Raw genomic sequence first — 22,975 nt, 5'->3', positions numbered from 1 at the left:
ATTTAATTTTTAAGTAAAATATTGACAAATATGATCACAGATTTTTTCAAAATACACGTTGTTAACACACACTGTGGCTTCTACAGTTTGCAGTACTTTGCGTTATAGCTATTTTCCTTTCCCAGTCTGTCATCTGCAACAACACAGAACTGAATGTAAAAATGATTTTTTTAATCGAGAATTTTTATTTTCTGTGTGTATTCTGTGTGTGAGCGTGTGTATTTCTGTGTCTCTGCGTGTGTCAGCGAGTCAGTAAATGACAATCTCTGATGGTGAGTTTGTCGAGAGAGATGTTTGGGAGCGTGTGTGTTTTTGGTTCTGAACAGTCTGGCAGTTGGCAGAGAACGGAGTTGCATTGCAGAGAATTTGCATTGATTTAATATTTCCTTTCCTTCTGCTATCGCTATCTGTGTTTGGTAGTTTTCTTCAATTATTAGTTTCTGAAGAGTTGTTGCTGCACTTGAGAATTATCGCATTAGGTACAGCAATAGTTCTCCACAGAAACAAATACTGGAAAGGAAACAACACATAAATACACAGCTCTCTCCAATAGAATTTTGTTCTCTGCCCTCGAAGAACTGTCAAACAACACTAATCCATAACACACACACACACACACACACACACACGCACACCTCAAAGCCTAAGGGCAAAACAAGATTCACAGTTTTCCCCAGAACACAGTTTAATGTGTTTGTCATCTCTCTGTCTTACTTTGTAAACCGTGGCACAGCGTAAGTTTAAAGTGCAGTTTCAGAATCAAGGCAATGTGGAAACCCATATTAGTGAGTGTAAACATATTGCATACGCATACACAAAGAACACACACAAACGATATTTCACGCATAATAAAATGAGCTTAACCACAACACTCTAACATTCTCAGGTGCACCTCGTCGATGTAATTTTTTTAACACTGGGTCCCTTGTAAGTAATCTATTTTGTAACCTTCACAACTATACGCTCATTTACAGGTTACCACGTGCAATGCCAAAGAACTTTGGTTTAGTAACATTAGTCATGGTATTAACGATTGACATAATCATGACAAAACATCTTTATTTTATTTCAAAGCTCCTTTAGTATATGAATTATTGTTGTTTGTGTTGTGGCGTAACAAGCTAGTCACGCCACACTGAGGAGGAAGCCGAAAGGCACGCGTACACACACGCCGACTGGCGTCAAGTCTGGAACAGGATACGTTATGACTGCCATAAAGAAAATACGTAGCTTTGGAATATACTTAACTTTTAATGCTTCCTTTGGTACATCTCTCTTGACTATACAATTGAAACTCGTAAGATACATGCACTGATACAATTGGCGCCTTGCTAAGTCGTAGCCATTAACTTAGCTGAAGGCTATTCTAACTGTCTCTCGGCAAATGAGAGCAAAGGCTTCGTCAGTATAGTCGCTAGCAACGTCGCCGTACAACTGGGGCGAGTTCTCGTACGTCTCTCGAGACCTGCCGTGTGGTGGCGCTCGGTCTGCGATCACACAGTGGCGACACGCGGGTCCGACATGTACTAATGGACCGCGGCCGATTTAAGCTACCACCTAGCAAGTGTGGTGTCTGGCTGACACCACAGTTTGCCCGTATTATCAGGTATAAGTGCAGATGTTTTTATATCTGGTACCTTGATATGTATACACATAAGTTAGTCGCTTAATTGATTAAGAGGAGGGGCCAATCGGGTTGGGGGAGAAAGTCGGCTGTGCCCTTTCACAGGAGCCATCCTGGCATTTGCCAGAAGCGAATGACGGAAATCACTGAAAACCTAAATCAGGATGGCTGGTCGCGGGTTTGAACCACCGTCCTGCAACTGCAAGTTGAGTGTGCTAACCGCTGCATCACCTTTCTCGGTCACACATCAATGAGCTGGTTGTTTCTTCTCTGTGTCACACACTTGACAACCGGATGTTTTCTGCACAGTCATACTGCACCACAAAGTGGACTAGACTACTCCTGTCAGTACAGAGTAATCGTTCTACATCACCATGTTCACATTTCAACGCCTGACCTAATGCTCGGGGGAAGATAAGCATTAATGGTTTGCTCTTGCCACATACACTTGGAGATACTACCCAACCTAAAAACGTGTGACTTGTAATAGTTATAATTATTTCCCTGCAAGTTGGGTGAGTGCTTGTGTAACGTTTTTCAGTACACTGTCTTCAGTCTCCAGTACGAATATCTGAACTTATACCTGTTACACACTGTATAGGTTTTTTCTTATATTCACATTAGTCACAGAGCTTATTACACCATTCCATCGTGTAAAATGACATTTACTTTATTTATCGTTGTAGGCTCAGTGTCGTTGTTTCTCTCATAGTCCCGACAATTTTATTCCATTTTATGCTGAAAAAGATTGCCTTTAAGCCAAAGAATGCCATGAGATGCCAATCAGATATCTATGTAGTCTTCCTTCTGTCATCAATCAAGCAATAAGTATTGTTTCCCGGTTACTTTTGCTTTTTCTCAAGCCTAATCACTCATCGCTTCTCACCACTTGTGTTTTTGCTTTCGTATTACGTTCTCAGACAGTAATATATCTCTGCTCAACACTACAAACACTTTTCGATATTTCTGTAAATGTTTGTTTACTATGTGTTTGTATTATATAAGGAGCTGGAACTGAAAGAGGCCCCAGGCAAACTGCACGCCATTCAGACAGACATCAGCAGCGAAGACAGTATTCTGTCTGCTTTCAAATGGATCAAGGACAACCTGGGCGGAGTCGACGTGCTGGTCAACAACGCAGCCGTCTTCCCTACGGCTCCCGTAGCATGTAAGATACAAGAATTATCTGTTTATCTAAGTTTGACAGCAACTCTTAAACATGGAGAGGTCTGAACTACATATAAATTTCATAAGTGATTGTAGACCGCATCATGTTTCATGTTGTATTAATAAAACTTCAAAAGCGATTTTCTCTGAAACTAAGGGCCCTCGCATGAAACTATGTTACCCAGCCATTTATGACAGGTACCTCTACAAAACACATAAGACTCATCATGTCCGTGATTAACAGGTCTGATGGTCCACTTGCGAGTATCGTAGCTTTTCTCATGCATAGTTACTGGAAGGCGACACATATGAGGGACACACACTCCGTGAGGAAAGAAAGTGGTTAAGTCACGGGAGTAATATTCAGGAGACCAATGTGTTCAAATCCACTCTCGTTCAACATGAATTGAGTTTCTCTCGTTTTCTCCAGGATAATTTGGGGTGAATGCTTGGATTATTCCTTCGAAAACGGCGCGAGCAATTTGCTGTCCCATTCATCTAATCTAAAATTCGGCTACGAGAACTTTTGTTGAAAGTACACAGCAAATTTCTGTATTTGGAAATAAGGTTGCCTTAACAACAGGCGAGATATGTCGCCAGATCCCATCAGTGTAACTTTCCGAGGATTTCGCAATAACTAAAAGAAGTTGCCAAAATCACCATGGTCAGCCATTTGCGATCCCATCTGTATCGATATTTTATTTTTTCATACAGACATTCATTAAAGTCTTGTGTCCCTTCAAGCAACCTAAGGACACGTAATTTCTCTCTAAGTTATACTAACATCATTTTCCACTCCTAGTGCTTCCCTTTTTCCCTTTTATGGATGATGTGTATTAACAGCTGGCAAGACGGAGGACTGGAAGAGCATCCTGGACCTGAACGTGCTGGGTCTGAGCATCTGCACCAGGGAGGCCGTGCAGGACATGCTGGGCAGGGGCGTCGACGACGGCTTCATCATCCACATCAACAGGTGAGTACCTGTAAAGGACTTTCTACATCTACCTCTACATGACTACTCTTTAGTTCATAATTAAGTGCCTGGAAGAGGATTCATCGAACTACCTTCAAGAACCTTCTCCACCGTTCCACTCTCCAATGGTGTGAGGTCTGATTTCACTTACTTTTTCCTGATTTCTTCTTATGTAGGCGGACACCAACAAAATATTTTCGCGATATTATATCACAGTGCCTGTGTTATTCTGACTGATTACGATGCCAAATTCGTTTGGACATGCACGTAGCCACTGTGGCAGCTACAGCCGTCATGAAATACATTAAATGAATTCGGAATTGGAAATAATGACAACCATCAGCTGTAGAATGGAATGACGACACTGAAAATTTGTGCCGAACCAGGACTCGAACAAGTATTTCCCACTTGTCGTGAGAGATCGCCTTGCCATTTCGCTGTCCGTGCACGACTCACGGCCACAACCAACAATGCGTCCACGACCTGTACTCGTACATACATTGTGTGTGTTCCCATACAGGTCAGACGCTGTACTTGAAAGTCGCTTGGCCGGTTTTTATCTGCCGATATCGGGCAAGCGACTTTCAAGTACGAGGGCTATCCACAAAGTACATTACGTTTTGGAATTAAAAATAAATAAAGTATTGGAAAATTTTTTTATTATATACAGATGAAAGCCACACTTAAATACTACTTTTCTACATAGTTGCCATTTAAATTAAAGCACTTATCGTAGCGATGGACGAGCTTGGAAATTCCTTCGTCGTAAAATTCGGCCGCCTGCGCCTTCAACCACGTGGTTACCTCTTCTTGAAGCTGTGCGTCGTCATCAAAACGCTGCATAGCCAACCACTTCTTCATTGCTGGGAATAAGTGGAAGTCGCTCGGTGCCAGGTCGGGACTGTACGGCGGATGAGGAAACAACTCCCACTTAAAAGATTCGAGAACTTCAGGAGTGGCATTTGCCTCGTGGGCCCGGGCGTTGTCGTGAATCAGCAAGATCTTTGAGCCCAACTTTCCCCTGCGCTTGTTTTGTATTGCTCGTCTGGGGTTGTGCAGAGTTTGGCAATACCTTTGAGGGTTTATTGTAGTGCCTCTTTCCAGGAAGTCCACAAAAACCACACACCTTTTCTGTCCCAAAAGAAGAGGTAACCACGTGGTTGAAGGCTCAGGCGGCCGAATTTTACGACGAAGGAATTTCCAAGCTCGTCCATCGCTACGATAAGTGCTTTAATTTAAATGGCAACTATGTAGAAAAGTATGTAAGTGTGGCTTTCATCTGTATATAATAAATTTTTTCCAATACTTTATTTATTTTTAATTCCATAACCAAATGTACTTTGTGGATAGCCCTCGTACAAATGCAAATTTATTGAATGTACAAATATTCCCGCATCCGTAGGAGAAAGTCGGGGATTGAAATTTCATGAAAAGATCCAGCCGCAACGAAAAAGCCCTTGTTTTAATGATTGCCACTTCCATTTATGTATCTTTTCCGTGGCACTCCCTTGCCTATTTCGCGATACTACTAAAGGAGCTGCCTTCCTTTGAACTTTTTCAATGTCTTTCGTCAGTGCTATCGGATGCCCATCGCACACCACGCAGCAGTATTCCAGAAGAGGGCGGACAAGTGTAGTGTAGGCAGTCTCTTTTGATGGACCTGTTGCATCTTCTAAGCGTTCTGCCAATACAGCGCAGTCTTTGGTTCGCTTTCCCTACAACGTTATCTATCTGATCTTTCGAATTTAAGTTATTCGTAATTATAATCCATAAGAATTTAGTTGAATTCACAGCCATTACATTCTACATCTACATTATATACATGCACCGCAATCCACCATATCGTGCATGGCGGAGCGTACCTTGTACCACCACTTGTCATTTCCTTTTCTGTTCCACTCTTAAAACAGATCGAAGGGAAAACGACTCTCTGTAAGCCCTAATTTCTCTTATCTTGCCTTCGTCGTCTTTTCGCGAAGTGTCCGTTGGCGGCAGTAGAATCGTTCCGCAGTCAGCCTCAAATGCCGATTCTCTAAATTTTCCCAATAGTACTTCGCGAAAAGAACGTTGTCTTCCCTCCAGAGATTTCCATTTGAGTTCACGAAGCATCTCCGTAATATTTGCGTGCTGATCGAGCCTACCAGCAACAGACCTAGCAGCCCGCCCCTAAATTGCTTCGATGTATTCCTTTAATCCGACCTGGTACGGATCCCAAACATTCGAATAGTACTCAACAGTGGGTCGCACAATTGTTCTACATTGTCGTGTCATGACATAGGTGGGAGAGGGGAAAAGGGGTTGCTGGTCAGTCTGCGCTTCCGAGCGGTACAGAGCAGAAGGCAGAAGGACAATTCACAGTGAAGGCATTTGATTGTTTTCTTCTATCTGAGCCAACACTGGTACAGGCGTTTACTGGGAATGCAGGTGGTGACACTTGGTAGGGAACTCATTGTTGAGACTCTTGTACAAATAGGGTTTTGAAATAGTTGTTTATTCCAGACAGGTCTAACTAATACACTGGAGGCTAGTCTAGGGTTAGAAAAAGCATGAATAACACTGTTCCAACAGAAGCCAATGCAGAAGTCCCAGGAGTGGATGCTAACCACAGTAGCAAACACTAGCAGCATCTTAAGGCAACAACTTAGTTGCAAAACATAACATAATGAATGTGACACCTTTCAATGAGGTACTCCAAGAGAGAGAGAGAGAGAGCAGAATTACGCGGAGCTGGACCGAGGCTGGAGTCGACGGACGCGGATTCGGCGCCCAGATCGTCTGACTGAGAACTCTGCCAAAATTCGGAATCTAGGGGTTTTAAAGAGTCGCGTGAGGGCACTGTTTTTTCCACTTAAAGCCACCCAGCCAATCCCGTAGGTCTCTTGCAGGTGCCTGCCAATCATGGTTTAGTTAGGTCCCCTCTACTGCTCCTAAGGCGGAGATGTTAATGCTGTTGCACTAACGAAGTCCATATATGGTATCAACATTGTTCAGCTGAAAGCTAAACGTAACTGCTCTGCTAAATAAGGCTTGCAACATTATAGTTATACGTCATTTAACCACGCCCCTCGGACTCCCCGGAGTAGGGACTGATAGGTCAACAGTTTTTGGCGTTTTCGCTCTCTTTCTAACCTTTGTGAGCTAACTGGGCTGGTATCAAGCTGGCTTTATACGCTAGTGCGCGCCTGTTGGTTACAAAGTTCTACGGTGACAACCTACTACAGCGTCCAGACGACATATGAAGTTACATCTTAATTCCTTGAAGAGTAACTAACGCCCTAGGATTGCGTCTGGGGGCGTCTCTATTTTCGCAAGGCTTTCCCCTTACGGTTTCCTTCATGTAATAATATCTCTCCTAGTTTCGTCTGCCCTCAGCATAGTCTCTGCTTCCGCTCCTTGGAACGCTTGTCCTCCTTTCTCAGAGCTCCAAGATAACACTACAGTAGCAAGGAATAATCATGCGGTCTCCCTTACAGATGAACCACACTTTCCTAAAATTGTCCTAGTAAACCGAGTCGACCATTTGCCTCACCTACTACGGTCCTTACGTGCTCATTCGATTTCATATTGCTTTGCGACGTTACGCTTACATATTTAATCGATGTGACTGTGTCAGGCAACACACTTCTAATACTGTTTTCGAACATTGTGGGTTTGTTTTCTCTACTCACCATACACCACACCATAATCAGCAAACAGCCCCAGACTGCTGCTTATCCTACCCGCCAGATCATTTATGTATACAGAAACTAACAGCCGCCCTATCACATTTCCACGGAGCCTTGTATGTGATGAACACTTGCCGTCTAGGACAACATACCGGGTTCTGTTACTTTAGGAGTCTTTGAGCCACGCACATACCTGGGAACCTGTTCATTATGCTAGTACCTTCATTAACAGCCGGCAGTATGGCACCGCGTCAAAAGCTTTACGGAAATCTAGGAACATGGAATCCACCTGATGCCCTTCATCCATGATTCACATAATCTCATGTGAGAAAAGGACAAGCTGAGTTCACATTTGTCTGATTTATCGCGCAACTGAAATTTGGCGGGTTCATTTTAGTACTCATGCACATTTTTAATTATTTAGAGTCAGTGGCACACAGACACCTTGTCCAAATCATTTTGTAATTGATTTTGATCATCTGATGACTTTACAAGACGATAAATGACAGCGTCATCAGCAAACAACGTGAGAGAGCTGCTCAGATTGTCTGCTATATCACTTATATAGACCCGGAACAGTGGAGTGCCTATGACTACTCCTTCAAGAACGCCAAATAATACACTCATGTTCCGAAAAAACAGAACACTTTGAACGACTAGAGGCAGGGCGTTCATACTCACAGGACATGTACATCAGTACACTCTGCAGAACTGATTAGCATTTGAACCATCTCGACCCACAGGTTCGAGGTCAACAACGACATCACGGTGCAACACCACGCACCGGTAAACTGTGTCTGCGACTCTCATTGTCGTTATAAGAACGGTAATGGGTCAGTGTGACTTAAGAAGACTTGCAGGATGCCTCGCAGAGGTATGCGCCAACCGTACCGGCAAATCAGTGAGTTTGGCCTGAGAGAATGTGATGCATCCATCCGTGAAATTGCTACACGTATGGGAGAAAGTGTTTAGGCTGTGGAGCAGGTGTGTGCAGAATGGTTCACGGGAAGCCGTAGAACACTACAAGATGGGTTGGGTCGCACCAACCAGGCCAACCTCCCGAGAAGCTCGACACGTCATCCGAATGCCAGTGCGGGATAGATCTGCGTCCTCCTCGGCTCTGGCACAACAGTGGAACAGTGTAATACGTCGTACATTATCAGAGACTGGAATACTCTCTTTCAAATTCTGAAAGTGTCAGGGGTAACATCCAGGGAGCGGAAGGCTATTTACAATTTGTACAGAAACCAGATGGCAGTTATAAGAGTCGAGGGGCATGAAAGGGAAGCATTGGTTGGTAAAGGAGTGAGACAGGGTTGTAGCTTATCCCCGATGTTATTCAATCTGTATATTGAGCAAGCAGTGAAGGAAACAAATAAAAATTCGGAGTAGGAATTAAAATCCATGGAAAAGAATTAAAAGCTTTGAGGTTCGCCGATGACATTGTAATTCTGTCAGAGACAGCAAAGGACCTGGAAGAGCAGCTGAACGAAATGGACAGTTTCTTGAAAGGAGGATACAAGATGAACATCAACAGAAGCAAAACAAGGATAATGGAATGTAGTCGAATTGAATCGGGTGTTCCTGCGGGAATTAAATTAGGAAGTGAGACGCTTAAAGTAGCAAATGAGTTTTGCTATTTGGGGAGCAAAATAACTGATGATGGCCGAAGTAGAGAGGATATAAAATGTAGACTGGCAATAGCAAGGAAACGTTTCTGAAGAAGGGAAATTTATTAACATCGAGTATTGACTTAAGTGTCAGGAAGTCGTTTCTGAAAGTATTTGTATGGAGTGTAGCCTTGTATGGAAGTGAAACGTGGACGATAAATAGTTTAGACAAAAAGAGAATAGAAGCTTTCGAAATGTGGTGCTACAGAAGAATGCTGAAGATTAGATGGGTAGATCACATAACGAATGAGGAGGTATTGAACAGAATTGGGGAGAAGAGAAATTTGTGGCTCAACTTAACTAGAGGAAGGGATGGCTTGGTAGGACATATTCTGAGGCATCAATGGATCACCAATTTAGTATTGTAGGGCAGCGCGGAAGGTAAAAATCATAGAGGGAGACGAAGAGATGAATACACTAAACAGATTCAGAAGGATGTAGGTTGCAGTAGGTACTGGGAGATGAAGAAGCTTGCACAGGATAGAGTAGCATGGAGAGCTGCATCAAATCAGTCTTCGGACTGAAGACCACAACAACAACAATTTCAGGGGTGACAGTCCGTCGCCATTTGTTACTGCATAGGTTTCGTGCGCGTCGTCCACTTCTCCACATCTGGCTTTGACAAATGCACAGAAACATGCTAGATGGCAATGGTGTGTGGAGAGACATCACTGGGAACAGAAATGGCATCAGATAGAACGAACCCAGTTTCAGCCTGTTTGAAAATGGTGGCCGTATTTTAGTTCTCCGCAGACAGAGGGAGCGGCATCACAGTAACTGCATTTGCACAAGACATACAGCACCAATTCAAGACCGTATGGTGTGGGGTGCTTTTGGGTAAAACCACAAATCACGGTTGGTCCGTGTCCAGGGCACTGTGACCAGTGTGACCTACTTGAATGACATCCTGCAACCCGTAGCCATAACATTTCAGCACAACGCTCCAGACGCCATTTTTCAGCAAGACAATGCACGACCACATGTCGCTGTACGAATACGTGCCTTCTTGCTGTCACAGGATGTCAGCCTTTTGTGCTGGCACGCCAGATGATCAGACTTATCGCCAGTCGAAAATGTGTGGAATGTGGTGAAACGACGGGTGCAGCGCTGTGATCCAGTGCCAATCACCACAGATGAACTTTGGAGCCAGGTAAATGCAACATGGATGTCTATACCACAGGACGCCATTCGCGCCTTATACGCGTCGGTGCCATCACTCGTGGATCAAGTTGTCACGGCCTATGGCAGACCCTGTACCTACTAAACAGGACACATGCTGAATCGAGGTGACCAAAATGTTAATCATTTCAGCAGAACATGCTAATCTACATGTCCTACGCACATGAATGTCGTATTTCTAGTTCTTCAAGGTGTCCTTTTTGTCGGAAGATGAGTCTACTTCTGTTTTACTTGATTGGTTTCCCTCAATTACTACGAACTATGACATTTCTGACAGGAAATCACGAATCGAGTCGCACAACGAGACGATGCTTCATAGATACGCAGTTTTATTAGAAGTCACTTGTCATGGACGGTGTCAAAAAGCTTCTGGAAATTTAAAATTATCGGATTCAATTTGACATCCCTTGTCGATAGCAATTACCTTGTGACATTAAAGAGCTGGTCATGTTTCACATGAACGATGTTTTCTGAATCTGTGTTGGCTATTTGTCAATAAATCGTTTTCTTCGAGGTCATTCGTAACGTTCGAACACAGTAAATGTTCCAAAACCCTACTGCAAAGCAACAGTAGTGATATTGGTCCATAATGCACTGGGTTACTCCTGTTTCTTTTTTGAGTATTGGAGTGACCTGTGCAATTTTCCAGTCTTTAGGTACGTATCTTTCACATGTTCCAATATCCTACTGCAAAGCAACGTTAGTGATATTGGTCCATAATTCACTGGGTTACTCCTGTTCCTTTTTTGAGTATTGGAGTGACCTGTGCAATTTTCCAGTCTTTAGGTACGTATCTTTCGACTAGTACATGTTCCAAAATCCTACTGCAAAGCAACGTTAGTGATATTGGTCCATAGTTCACTGGGTTACTCCTGTTCCTTTTTTGAGTATTGGAGTGACCTGTGCAGTTTTCCAGTCTTTAGGTGCGTATCTTTCGACGAGTACATGTTCCAAAATCCTACTACAACGCAACGTTAGTGATGACACCTTGGATATTCGGGAATCCAGCTGGATGTTCGCGTCGTTCTCGCACGATATTTCAACAGCGTGCCTCGCTGTCTTCTTCAGGTGCTACCTGAGACTGATCCTTGAGTCGATCGAGTCCAGTATTTATGCCTGGAAGGAGCTGGGCGTTCCCTGATCGGTCCGCGCCGAGTCGAGTGTTCCATCTGTGGCCCGCGCCCGCCTACTCGGCTTCAATGGACCTCTGCAGTCGCAGATGTTCCGACTGCCGTCCGCGCCCGTTTTGGCCGTCCTCAACGGTTGTGGTCGTCATCTGAGGTGCGTCAGACCCGATCTGAGGTGTTGGGTCCTCTGTCTCATGACTGTTACTATGATTTCCACTTCCGTTTCGTGTTGGGCGCTCCATAACCGGTCCGCGCTGTGTCGTGTGTTCCGTCTGAGGTCCACGCCCGCCAAACGCGGCTACATTGGCCCTCTCTGGTCGCCGGTGTTCCGAGCGCCGTCCGCGCCCGGCCTGGCCGTCTTCTGAACTCATGACCTGGGGTCTGTCAAATCTCGTCTCTAATGTCCGACACATTGTCTCACTTCTGTTCTCTCGGTCTCCACTTCCATTTCTTGTAGAATCCCGGAGTGTCCTGCGTTGAGTTTTCACAAGCTCAAGCGCTGGATTCCAGGCAGTGCTGATTTGGTATCCTGAGTCACGGTTGATTAGACTGTCTGTGACCTTAATCTCAATGGCTTCTTTAATGGCACTGTCCCAAAATCTTGAGGTCTGTGTCACAATCTTGGTGTCATTGTAATCCATTGAATGACCAAGTTCCAGACAATGCTCTGCTATGGCTGATCTAGTTGCCTGTCTGAGTCTGGTATGTCTCTGGTGTTCTTTACACCTGATGTCCACAGTTCTGGTGGTCTGGCCAATGTATGACATCCCACTCTGGCATGGTATGTTGTAAATACCTGTCTTGCGCAGCCACAGGTCATCTTTTATATTGCCCAGCATAGCCCCAATTTTGATGGGTGGGCAAAATATGCTCTTGATGTCATATTTCTGGAGAATCCTGCTGATTTTGACAGAGAGAGGTCCGCCGTATGGCAGGTATGCCATCTTCTTTGCCTCCTCCGGTTCTTCTTTTGGTTCCTTTGGCTGATTGGCAGGTTGAAGTGCCTTCTGGATATCTCTAGAGGAGTACCCACTCTTGCTGAACACTGATCGTATGTGTTCTATTTCTGTGGCCAAACTATCGGGATCTGACAGAGTTTGTGCTCTGTGGACCAGTGTTTTGAGCACTTCATTGTTCTGTGCCGGATGGTAGCAATTGCTGGCTTTGAAGTATAAGTCAGTGTGCACAGGTTTGCGGTACACACTGTGCCCAAATGTGCCATCTGCCTTTCTCTTCACTAGAACACCCAAGAACGGAAGTAGTCCATCCTTCTCCATTTCCATTGTGAACTGAATATTCGGATGGCAAGAGATATTCGGATGGCAAGAGTTCAGATGTAGCAGGAATTCATCTAACTTCTCCCTACCATGGGGCTGGATGACAAAGGTATCATCCACATACCTAAAAAAAGCACTTGGGCTGATATGTGGCTGAAGAGAGTGCCTCCTCTTCAAACCTTTCCATAAATAGGTTGGCCACCACTGGTGATAGAGGGCTGCCCATCGCCACCCCTTCTGTTCGTTCGTAAAATTGACCTCCATATAGGAAGTACCTCGAGGTCAGTACACGCCTGATTAGGTCAAGGAGAGCCCCATCGAACTTCTCCCCAATAAGCTCAAGTGACTCCTTCAGTGGTACCTGTGTGAAGAGAGACACTACATCGAAACTAACCGTGATGTCTGTGTCTGTGATGTGTTGCTTGCTCAGCCGTTGCAGGAAATCCTCTGAGTTCCGGATGTGATGTGCACATTTACCCACATGTGGTGTCAACATCTTCTTCAGGTATTTCGCAGTACTGTAAGTTGCTGCGCCAATGCTGCTGACAAAAGGTTGCAGAGGAACCCCATCCTTGTTAACCTTGGGGAGTCCATACAGTCTAGGTGGTGCTGGCGCTTTGGGACGCAGCTTCTTGACGAGTAGTTCAGGCAGGCCCGTCTCCTTCAACAGAGCCCTGGTCTTTTTGTCCACCTTCTCTGTAGGGTCGCTTCCTATTGACCTGTATGCAGGATCCTCCAGAAGTTGTTGCACCTTTCTGTCATATTCTGTTTAATTTACATTAAAGAAGCCATTGAGATTAAGGTCACAGACAATCTAATCAACCGTGACTCGAGATACTAAATCAGCACTGCCTGGAATCCAGAGCTTGAGCTTGTGAAAACTCAATGCAGGACGCTCCGGGATTCTACAAGAAATAGAAGTGGAGGCTGAGAGAACAGCCGTGAGACGAGGTGTCGGCCATTAGAGACCAGATTTGACACACCACAGATCATGAACTCGACTTCAGAAGACGGACAGGCCGGGCGCGGACGGCAGTCGGAACACCGGCGACCAGAGAGGACCAACGTAACCGCGTCTGGCGGGCGCGGACCGCACACGGAACATCGACTCTGCGCGGAACGATTATGGAACGCCCAGCTCCTTCCAGGCATAAATAATGGACTCGATCGAACCAAGGACCAGTCTCAGGTAGCACCTGAAGAAGACAGCGAGGCACACTGTTGAAATATCGTGCGAGAACGACGCGAACATCCAGCTGGATTCCCGAATATCCAAGATGTCAACAGATCGCCGGGAAAGCGTGAAGAATTACAACGTCAGTGATATTGGTCCATAATTCATTGGGTTACTCCTGTTCCTTTTCTGAGTATTGGAGTGACCTGTGCAATTTTCCAATCTTTAGGTACGTATCTCTCGACGAGCGAGCGGCTATATACGAATGCTAGGAATGGATGTATTGGATCAGCAAACACTGAAAGGTATCGGTATACAATCTGGACCAGAGGCATTGCCTTTATTAAGTGATTTATGCTGCTTCGCTGCACAGAGGGTATCCACACCTAAGTTACTCATGCAGGCATTTGTTGTTGATAGAAATTCTGGAACATTGGCGAAGGAGTTTCGGAAAATCGTGCTTAGTAACTTTGCTTTAGTCACAGTGTCATCAGTAACATCGACATCGATATGATGCAGTGACGGTATTGACTGCGTCTTGCCGCTCGTGTGATTTACATACGACCAGAATCTCTTTGCATTTTCTGCCAGATTATGAGACGAAGTTTCGTTATGTGAACTATTAAAAACACTGAACTTCGCGCTGGGGATTTTGCGTTCGCCCGAAATCGACACTCCTTTTTCGTTGCTTCTGCAACAGGGTTCTGATCTGTTTTGTGTACCATGGGGGATCAATGCCATATCTTATCGGTATATGGCTCTCAAGTGTTGTCGATACTATTTCTTTGAACTGAAACCACATCTGGTCCAAGCTTATATAGTCGGACTGAAAGAAGTGGAGACTGTTTCTGAGAAAGGCAGCATGTGAATTTTTATTCGCTTTTTTAAACAGATATATTAGCTGCTATTTTTGGTGGATTTGGATGTTTCGGTATCCAGTCTGGCTACAACGACCTTGCGGTCAGTATTCTCTGCGTCGTTCATGACGCTCCGTATGTGTTCAGTGTTACATAAGTTACAGAGCACTGCATCCGCGTGGAGAAGCAGTGCGAGCGACACTCGTTCTCCACATCACTTGCTTTTCACAAGCCTCGAAATCGCTCGACTGGAAATTCTCTCACTCGCAACTGCGTAAGCGAGCACTCGCCCATACCGATGCAGCTGGCTCACAGCCTTCCAGATGGTGAAGGAGACACGGCGGTTAGCTACGTCACAACACTGCGCAAAGTGTAGTGGGGTGCAAGGGAAGCTGATCACGCATGCATAATCTGCAATTTCACAACCTATTCACAATCAGAATGGTGGAGAATCATCAGCGGAGTGTGAGGCAAGAACAAGTAGGCCCTCACCAAACAGCAGAGCCATGGAAACTATGAGTCATATTGAGATAACACTGAATGAAGGGAAACATAATGCTTCAGTACGTAATAATGGCAAAGATTATACACTCCTGGAAATTGAAATAAGAACACCGTGAATTCATTGTCCCAGGAAGGGGAAACTTTATTGACACATTCCTGGGGTCAGATACATCACATGATCACACTGACATAACCACAGGCACATAGACACAGGCAACAGAGCATGCACAATGTCGGCACTAGTACAGTGTATATCCACCTTTCGCAGCAATGCAGGCTGCTATTCTCCCCTGGAGACGATCGTAGAGATGCTGGATGTAGTCCTGTGGAACGGCTTGCCATGCCATTTCCACCTGGCGCCTCAGTTGGACCAGCGTTCGTGCTGGACGTGCAGACCGCGTGAGACGACGCTTCATCCAGTCCCAAACATGCTCAATGGGGGACAGATCCGGAGATCTTGCTGGCCAGGGTAGTTGACTTACACCTTCTAGAGCACGTTGGGTGGCACGGGATACATGCGGACGTGCATTGTCCTGTTGGAACAGCAAGTTCCCTTGCCGGTCTAGGAATGGTAGAACGATGGGTTCGATGACGGTTTGTATGTACCGTGCACTATTCAGTGTCCCCTCGACGATCACCAGTGGTGTACGGCCAGTGTAGGAGATCGCTCCCCACACCATGATGCCGGGTGTTGGCCCTGTGTGCCTCGGTCGTATGCAGTCCTGATTGTGGCGCTCACCTGCACGGCGCCAAACACGCATACGACCATCATTGGCACCAAGGCAGAAGCGACTCTCATCGCTGAAGACGACACGTCTCCATTCGTCCCTCCATTCACGCCTGTCGCGACACCACTGGAGGCGGGCTGCACGATGTTGGGGCGTGAGCGGAAGACGGCCTAACGGTGTGCGGCACCGTAGCCCAGCTTCATGGAGACGGTTGCGAATGGTCCTCGCCGATACCCCAGGAGCAACAGTGTCCCTAATTTGCTGGGAAGTGGCGGTGCGGTCCCCTACGGCACTGCGTAGGATCCTACGGTCTTGGCGTGCATCCGTGCGTCGCTGCGGTCCGGTCCCAGGTCGACGGGCACGTGCACCTTCCGCCGACCACTGGCGACAACATCGATGTACTGTGGAGACCTCACGCCCCACGTGTTGAGCAATTCGGCAGTACGTCCACCCGGCCTCCCGCATGCCCACTATACGCCCTCGCTCAAAGTCCGTCAACTGCACATACGGTTCCCGTCCACGCTGTCGCGGTATGCTACCAGTGTTAAAGACTGCGATGGAGCTCCGTATGCCACGGCAAACTGGCTGATACTGACGGCGGCGGTGCACAAATGCTGCGCAGCTAGCGCCATTCGACGGCCAACACCGCGCTTCCTGGTGTGTCCGCTGTGCCGTGCGTGTGATCATTGCTTGTAGAGCCCTCTCGCAGTGTCCGGAGCAAGTATGGTGGGTGTGACACACCGGTGTCAATGTGTTCTTTTTTCCATTTCCAGGAGTGTATATCCAGTCCTGTTTGAGGTAGAAGAATAGAAAAAAGGCTACTGTGATAGGCATGGTAATGAGGTGAAATAATGGAGGCAGAGACAAGAAATAATTGGATAAAGGGTGACCACAACTGCTAAAAAAGGACTGCAAAGCAGCACGAAAAACAGTTCTGTATCTCCCCCTCCTAGTAGGTTAAGGAATCACGTGCAATGAAGCAACTGTTCTCCACTCGTTCCAGAGATCCTGTGGAAGTTAAGAAAATCACACTCTCCCACACTGGAGTTGTGAGGGTGAAAGGAAAGATGACAATCGAGCATCATAGCAAGAAAACAAAACTGAAGGTATAGTATGCACCTGGTCTATACTGCTATGTGCACATAACACAGGTGTATTGTAGGCCGCTGCCTCTCTTGGAAATCCCACATCAGTAGCTCACATTGACACAGTTAACCTCATCTCGCCCAGAGAACCACATTTCAGGCATTACCTGGCACCACGGACAACGCAGTGGCCGGCGCCCTTCAACTTACCGGCCGAGAGCAGTGGCGTTTGCGTACAGTTGTCAGTTCTAACAGACAAGCAGCACTGCGTGAAATAACCGCAGAAATCAATGCTGGACGTACGATGCATGTATCCGTGAAAACAGTGAGGCGAAATTTGGCTTTTATGGGCTATGGCAGGAGACGGCCGACGCTAGTGGCTTTGATAACAGCGCGACATCGCATGCAGCGCGTCTCTTGGGCTCGTGACAATATCGGATGGACCGTGGACGACTGGAAAACCGTCGCTTGCTCAGATGAGTCCCGATTTTAATTGGTTAGAGTTCATATTAGGGTTCGAGTGTGGCGTACAGCCCAGGAAGCCTTGGACGCAAGTTGTCAGTCTGGAACCACGCGGCTGCTACGGTCGCAGGTTCGAATCCTGCCCCTGGCATGAATGTGTGTGATGACCTTAGCCGGCCGAAGTGGCCGTGCGGTTAAAGGCGCTGCAGTCTGGAACCGCAAGACCGCTACGGTCGCAGGTTCGAATCCTGCCTCGGGCATGGATGTTTGTGATGTCCTTAGGTTAGTTAGGTTTAACTAGTTCTAAGTTCTAGGGGACTAATGACCTCAGCAGTTGAGTCCCATAGTGCTCAGAGCCATTTGAACCATTTTGATGACCTTAGGTTAGCTAGGTTTAAGTAGTTCTAAGTTCTAGGGGACTGATGACCTCAGATGTTAAGTGCCATAGTCCTCAGAGCCGTTTGGACCACTTGAACCAAGTTGTCAGCAAAGGCACTGTGCAAGCTGGCGCTGCCTCCACAGTGGTGTGGGCTGTGTTCACATGGAATGGACTGGGTTCTCCGGTCCAACTAAATCCATAATTGACTGGAAATTGTTATGTTTGGTTACTTGGAGACCATTTGCAGCCGGACAAGCATGGAACTTTTATGAATGACAATGCTCCATGCCACTGGGGCACAATTATTCACGATTGGTCTGAAGAACATTGTGGACTGCCTGAGCGAATGATTGGGCCTCCCTGATCGCCTGGCATGAATTCAGTCAGACATTTATGGGACATAATCGAGAGGATAGTTCGTGCACAAAATCCTGCACCGGCAACACTTTCGCAGTTATGGACGGCTATACAAGCAGCACAGCTCAGTATTTCTGATGAGGACTTTCAACGACTTGTTGAGTCCATGCCACGTCGAGATGCTGCACTACGCCATGCTCCATATTAGGTGCCCCATGACTTTTTTCGTCTCAGTGTAAGCTTCCGAACTGCGTCGCTACCAGTAAATGACCTAGGATTTCTTTACTAAATCATTCCTGTGAAAACAAAGGAGGAAAAAGCAAAGAAACACGAAATAAGAACAGCTTGTGCTTGATTACTGCGAGGACAATAATTTCTTAACTTCTGCGTTTGCAACAGATGAAAATTACAAAATGTGTGTGAAATGTGCTTTATTTGCCTAAATGCAAGTATTTAGTTGGTCAGTCATCCTGTCACGTCCGTACTAGAAAATACCTTTCGTATTTTGGATGTCCAATCTACGTGCGCCGAGGTACGTTATCTTGTGACGTCACGTGTTCAATAATTGCCATACACTTTTGAGGTATTACCTGACATTTGCGGCCCCACGTGTTTCTTATTAAATTTCTTGTCTCAGCGTCATCTACGTCGCTTTGTGGTTTTCTAAACGTTTATAAGAATCGTCCTGTAGAAGATACTATTGTTTTCGTGCTCTGCAGTCCTAAAACCTGTTGGAAGTAACTTTCCATGTTGGTCTATTCTCTGCAGATCTCTTCATCTCTGCGTAACTATTGCACCCCACACGGCTTGCACAAAAATATAAGAATACCGATAATTCATTCATTTAAAACAGCTTCCAGTCGTCTGGTAATGGATAAATACAGGTCCTGTATGATTCTCAAGGAATACTAGCAAGTTGAGTTAAAGGTCATGGAGGTGGACAGCTATCACCAACCCTTCTCTCCAAAGTAGATTACCAAGTGAAACGTCCTCTTTGAAAATTTAATGAATTTCTATGCTGATAAACCTCTTACATTATTTGATTTTCAAAGAGCTGAGCAGAACTGAACGTACTCAGACGTTTCGCTCTTTACCTATCCTGATCAACACTAAACTGACACAAAATAGTTTTAGCGCAACGCAATCTGACTTTCAAAAATCCCTACAAAAGAATGGCCCTGACTAACAATAATCTATACCTTTCACCAATCACTTACCTCACAAAAATCTTCGTTACTCGAACTACCGCAATACAGCGAGCGCCACTACTGCAAGCTAAATAAAAGATTCTAACTACTGAAGGGACTAACTACTGATAGGCATACTTAGCAAATGAAAGATTTTGATAAAGAGCAAACAATGTATTTACCTTAATAGTGTTCAAAAGTCAGAATATATATAGCAGTTCATGACATCCAGTCTTACAAATTTACTGACTCTGATGGACACACGTCCAGATCATCCGCTCTCAAAACTCCGCCATCTCTCTCCCCACATCCACCACTGCTGGCGGCTCACCTGCAACTGCGCAACGCTACTCGCTGTTAACAGCCAACTGCCCAACACTACAATAGCGAATATTACAACAATGCTAACCAGCCACAGACTGCACACTAGAGATGGCTCGAACTCGTTCATTCCCGTGAAGTACTTCATTCATTTCACTCTTTGCCGTGAAGCGTTCAAATGAAGTAGTTCATTCATGAAGTACGGAAGCCTGGCGAAGTTGCCCAGTTCGCCGTTCAGCCGCGGCTACGCTCGCTTCGCCTCGCTCGTACAATAAAGCTTCGTAATACTTCATATTTTTACCAACAGATGGCCGAACTATGCAGTAACGTGCACGCAACGTTTTGCGTCTTACAGCGTCTGAGTTAACTTAAATACAGGATGGTCGAAGGGGACAAAGGAAAGATAAACAGAGAAGCCTGTCACATATAAAGAAGGTATTACGTTTAATCTTACTCGACATTTTCTCATGAAGCGCCAAAAAGAGTCTTCATCTGCCAAGTGAAACCTGATTTGTTGTATTTATGGACTGAAAACTAGGGCTACCAACGAAATGCAGTCCAAGTTTATGTTCCTTTTAAAATTTAATCCAAAATAGAATGAGTATGTTTACCACTGTCACAAAGTCTATATACCTACGTTAAGTAATTATTCACAAGTTTTCCTGGAGATTTTATTTTTATTGAGAATAATAACCCTCTAAATTCAAAACGTAAACTGTCACCTGTAGTCATTGGTACGATTTCAGGTAAAATCCCTCTTTATTTTATTCGAAAGCAGTTTTTGTGTCTGTTCACGCTTATACAATGGCTAGCAACACGCGATCGCGTAAAAGTAATGAAATTTGGGGTTTCTTCGCCGATTTAGGTTATGTGAAAGCAAAGTGCAACTGTTGTTCTAAGTGTATTTCACCGCGCGATTCGTCGACAGGCAGTACAGGGAGGATTGAAGTGAAGGGAGAATGAGTGACGTAGCGCCAATGTAGTGGGTGAGGGAGAGGGGAAGAGAGTGAGTGAACGAACTAGAAAAAAAGTGTGGAGTGTACTATCTGTGGAGAGTTTGAAGTACCAGTTCACTGAAATTGAGTGGTTAGTTCACACTTCACTGGAGTGAAGCGTTCATTTAAACGACTCATTCACGAGCTCCTCATCACTACTGCACACAGCACATCCAGTGATTTTCATACAGAGCGCTACGTGGCGTTACCAATATAAAAACCTAAACAGCCTACTTACACAAGGCTTAATAATGTTGAGATCTGGTGACTATGGTGACCGTGGGTGATGCGACAATTCATCCTCGTGCTGTCTAAACCATTCCTGGACGGCGCGAGCTGTTTGAACAGGAGCCCTGTCGTCTTGGAACACAGCATCACCGTTGGCGGACAAACGTTGTACAAAGGGGTGGACGTGAGCAGCCGAAATGGTCGCATAATCCTTGACAGTAATGCGAACTTGTTGAGCAACCATGAGGCCCATGGAATCTGCCCAAATCATCACCGAACACACGCCACGCTTCACTCTTGGGATGTAAACTCGGCCAGACGTCGGAAACAATGGAAATAAGGGTCATCCGACCAAATGACTTTTCCATTGCTCCATGTATAAGCTTTCTGTAACATTTTAGCTGTCTGTGTCAGAACGGAATACACTGATTTTTAAAACTTTCTCCTCATGTAAATTGTAGTTTACATAACGTATTCAATTGCTGAGCAAAATTGGCTGTTGATTGGCCCTGTGTTGTGCATGTGAATAGTGTCGTGAAATAAATTATGAATTTCAAAAAATACAAAATTTTAAATAAAGTAAATGAATTTCATTAAATGCCAAAAGAAACTAATCGTGTGCTCAGTGAAAACTACACTTTAGAGCCACCTGCCTAATTTTGTGTAGGGTCCCTGAAAGCACACAGAAGTGCCGTAACACGACATGGCATGGACTCGACTAACGTATGAAGTAGTGCTGGAGGGAATTGATACCGTGAATCCGGCAGGGCTGTCCACAAATCCGTAAGTGTTCGAGTGGGTGGAGATCTCTTCTCAACAGCACGTTGCAATGCATCCCAGATATGTACAATAATGCCTAGTCTGCGGTGTCTAGTGGTCAGCGGAAGTGTTTCAACGCAAAAGAGTGTTCCTGGAGCCACTCTGTAGCAATTCTGGACTTTTGCGGTGTCGCATTGTCCTGCTGGAGTTGCCCAAGTCCGTCAAATGCACGATGGACATGAATCCATGCAGGTGATCAGACAGGATGCTTACGTACGTGTCACCTGCCAAAGTCGTACCTAGACGTATCAGGGGTCCCATATCACTCCCACTGCACACGCCCCACAGAGCCTCCATCGGCTTGAACATGCAGGCTCCATGTATTCATCAAGTTGTCTCCATACCCGTACACGTCCACCCGCGCGATACAATTTGACACGAGACTCGTCCGACCAGGCAACATGTTTCCAATCATCAGCAATTCAATGTCGGTGTTGATGGGCCCAGGCGAGGCGTAAAGCTTTGTGTCGTGCAATCATCAAGGGTACACGATTGAACCTTCGGCACCAAAAGCCCAGATGGATGATGTTTCGTTGAATGGTTCGCACGGTGACACTTGTTCATGGCCCAACATTGAAATCTGCAGCAATTTGCGGAAGGGCTGCACTTCTGTCACGTTGAACGATTCACTTCAGACTTCATTGGTCCCGTTCTTGCAGAATCTTTTTCCAGCCGCAGCGATGTCACAAATTTGATGTTTTACCGGATTCCTGATATTCGAGGTACACTCGTGAAATGGTCGTACGGGAAAATCCTCACTTCACTGCTACTTCAGAGATGCTGTGTCCCATCGCTCGTGCGCCGACTATAACACCACGTTCAAACTCACTGAAATCTTGACAACCTGCCATTGTAGCAGCAGTAACCGATCTAACAACTACGGCAGACAGTCGTTCACTTACATAGGCGTTGCCGACCGCAGCGCGGTATCTCTGTATTTGAATACGCACGCCTGTACCACTTTCTTTGACGCTTCAGTGTATATAACTAAAATTCAGTACCGAAGCACATTATGCTTAAAATGAAGTGCAATGTTAGACTAAAAATATTCACAAAAGTAAATTACTTCTCTTCTCGGAAGGAAATAACTGTTTGAAATTACCAACACTGTTCACTGAAAATTAATGCAGTTGCTAGCACGACACCACACTGTTTGCTCAGTAATGCAAGGTGATATCTGCCCTGAAATAAAAGTGA

The 22,975-nt window shown here is 45.5% G+C and overlaps 1 protein-coding gene across 1 annotated transcript in view; it reads left to right on the top strand.

The window, feature by feature from the left end:
• Positions 1-22,975, top strand: part of LOC126237460 (dehydrogenase/reductase SDR family member 11-like) — a 74,006-nt gene that overhangs the window by 9,516 nt on the left and 41,515 nt on the right. The window contains exons 2-3 of the mRNA XM_049947598.1: positions 2,630-2,792; positions 3,635-3,764. Coding sequence (XP_049803555.1) covers positions 2,630-2,792; positions 3,635-3,764 — 293 coding nt within the window. The remainder of the gene's footprint in view (positions 1-2,629; positions 2,793-3,634; positions 3,765-22,975) is intronic.

Source organism: Schistocerca nitens, chromosome 2 (assembly GCF_023898315.1).
Source record: "Schistocerca nitens isolate TAMUIC-IGC-003100 chromosome 2, iqSchNite1.1, whole genome shotgun sequence".
In the NCBI taxonomy this organism is placed as follows: Eukaryota; Metazoa; Arthropoda; class Insecta; order Orthoptera; family Acrididae; genus Schistocerca; species Schistocerca nitens.
Note: the sequence above shows the minus strand (reverse complement) of the source record. Positions and strands in the feature narration are given on the sequence as shown.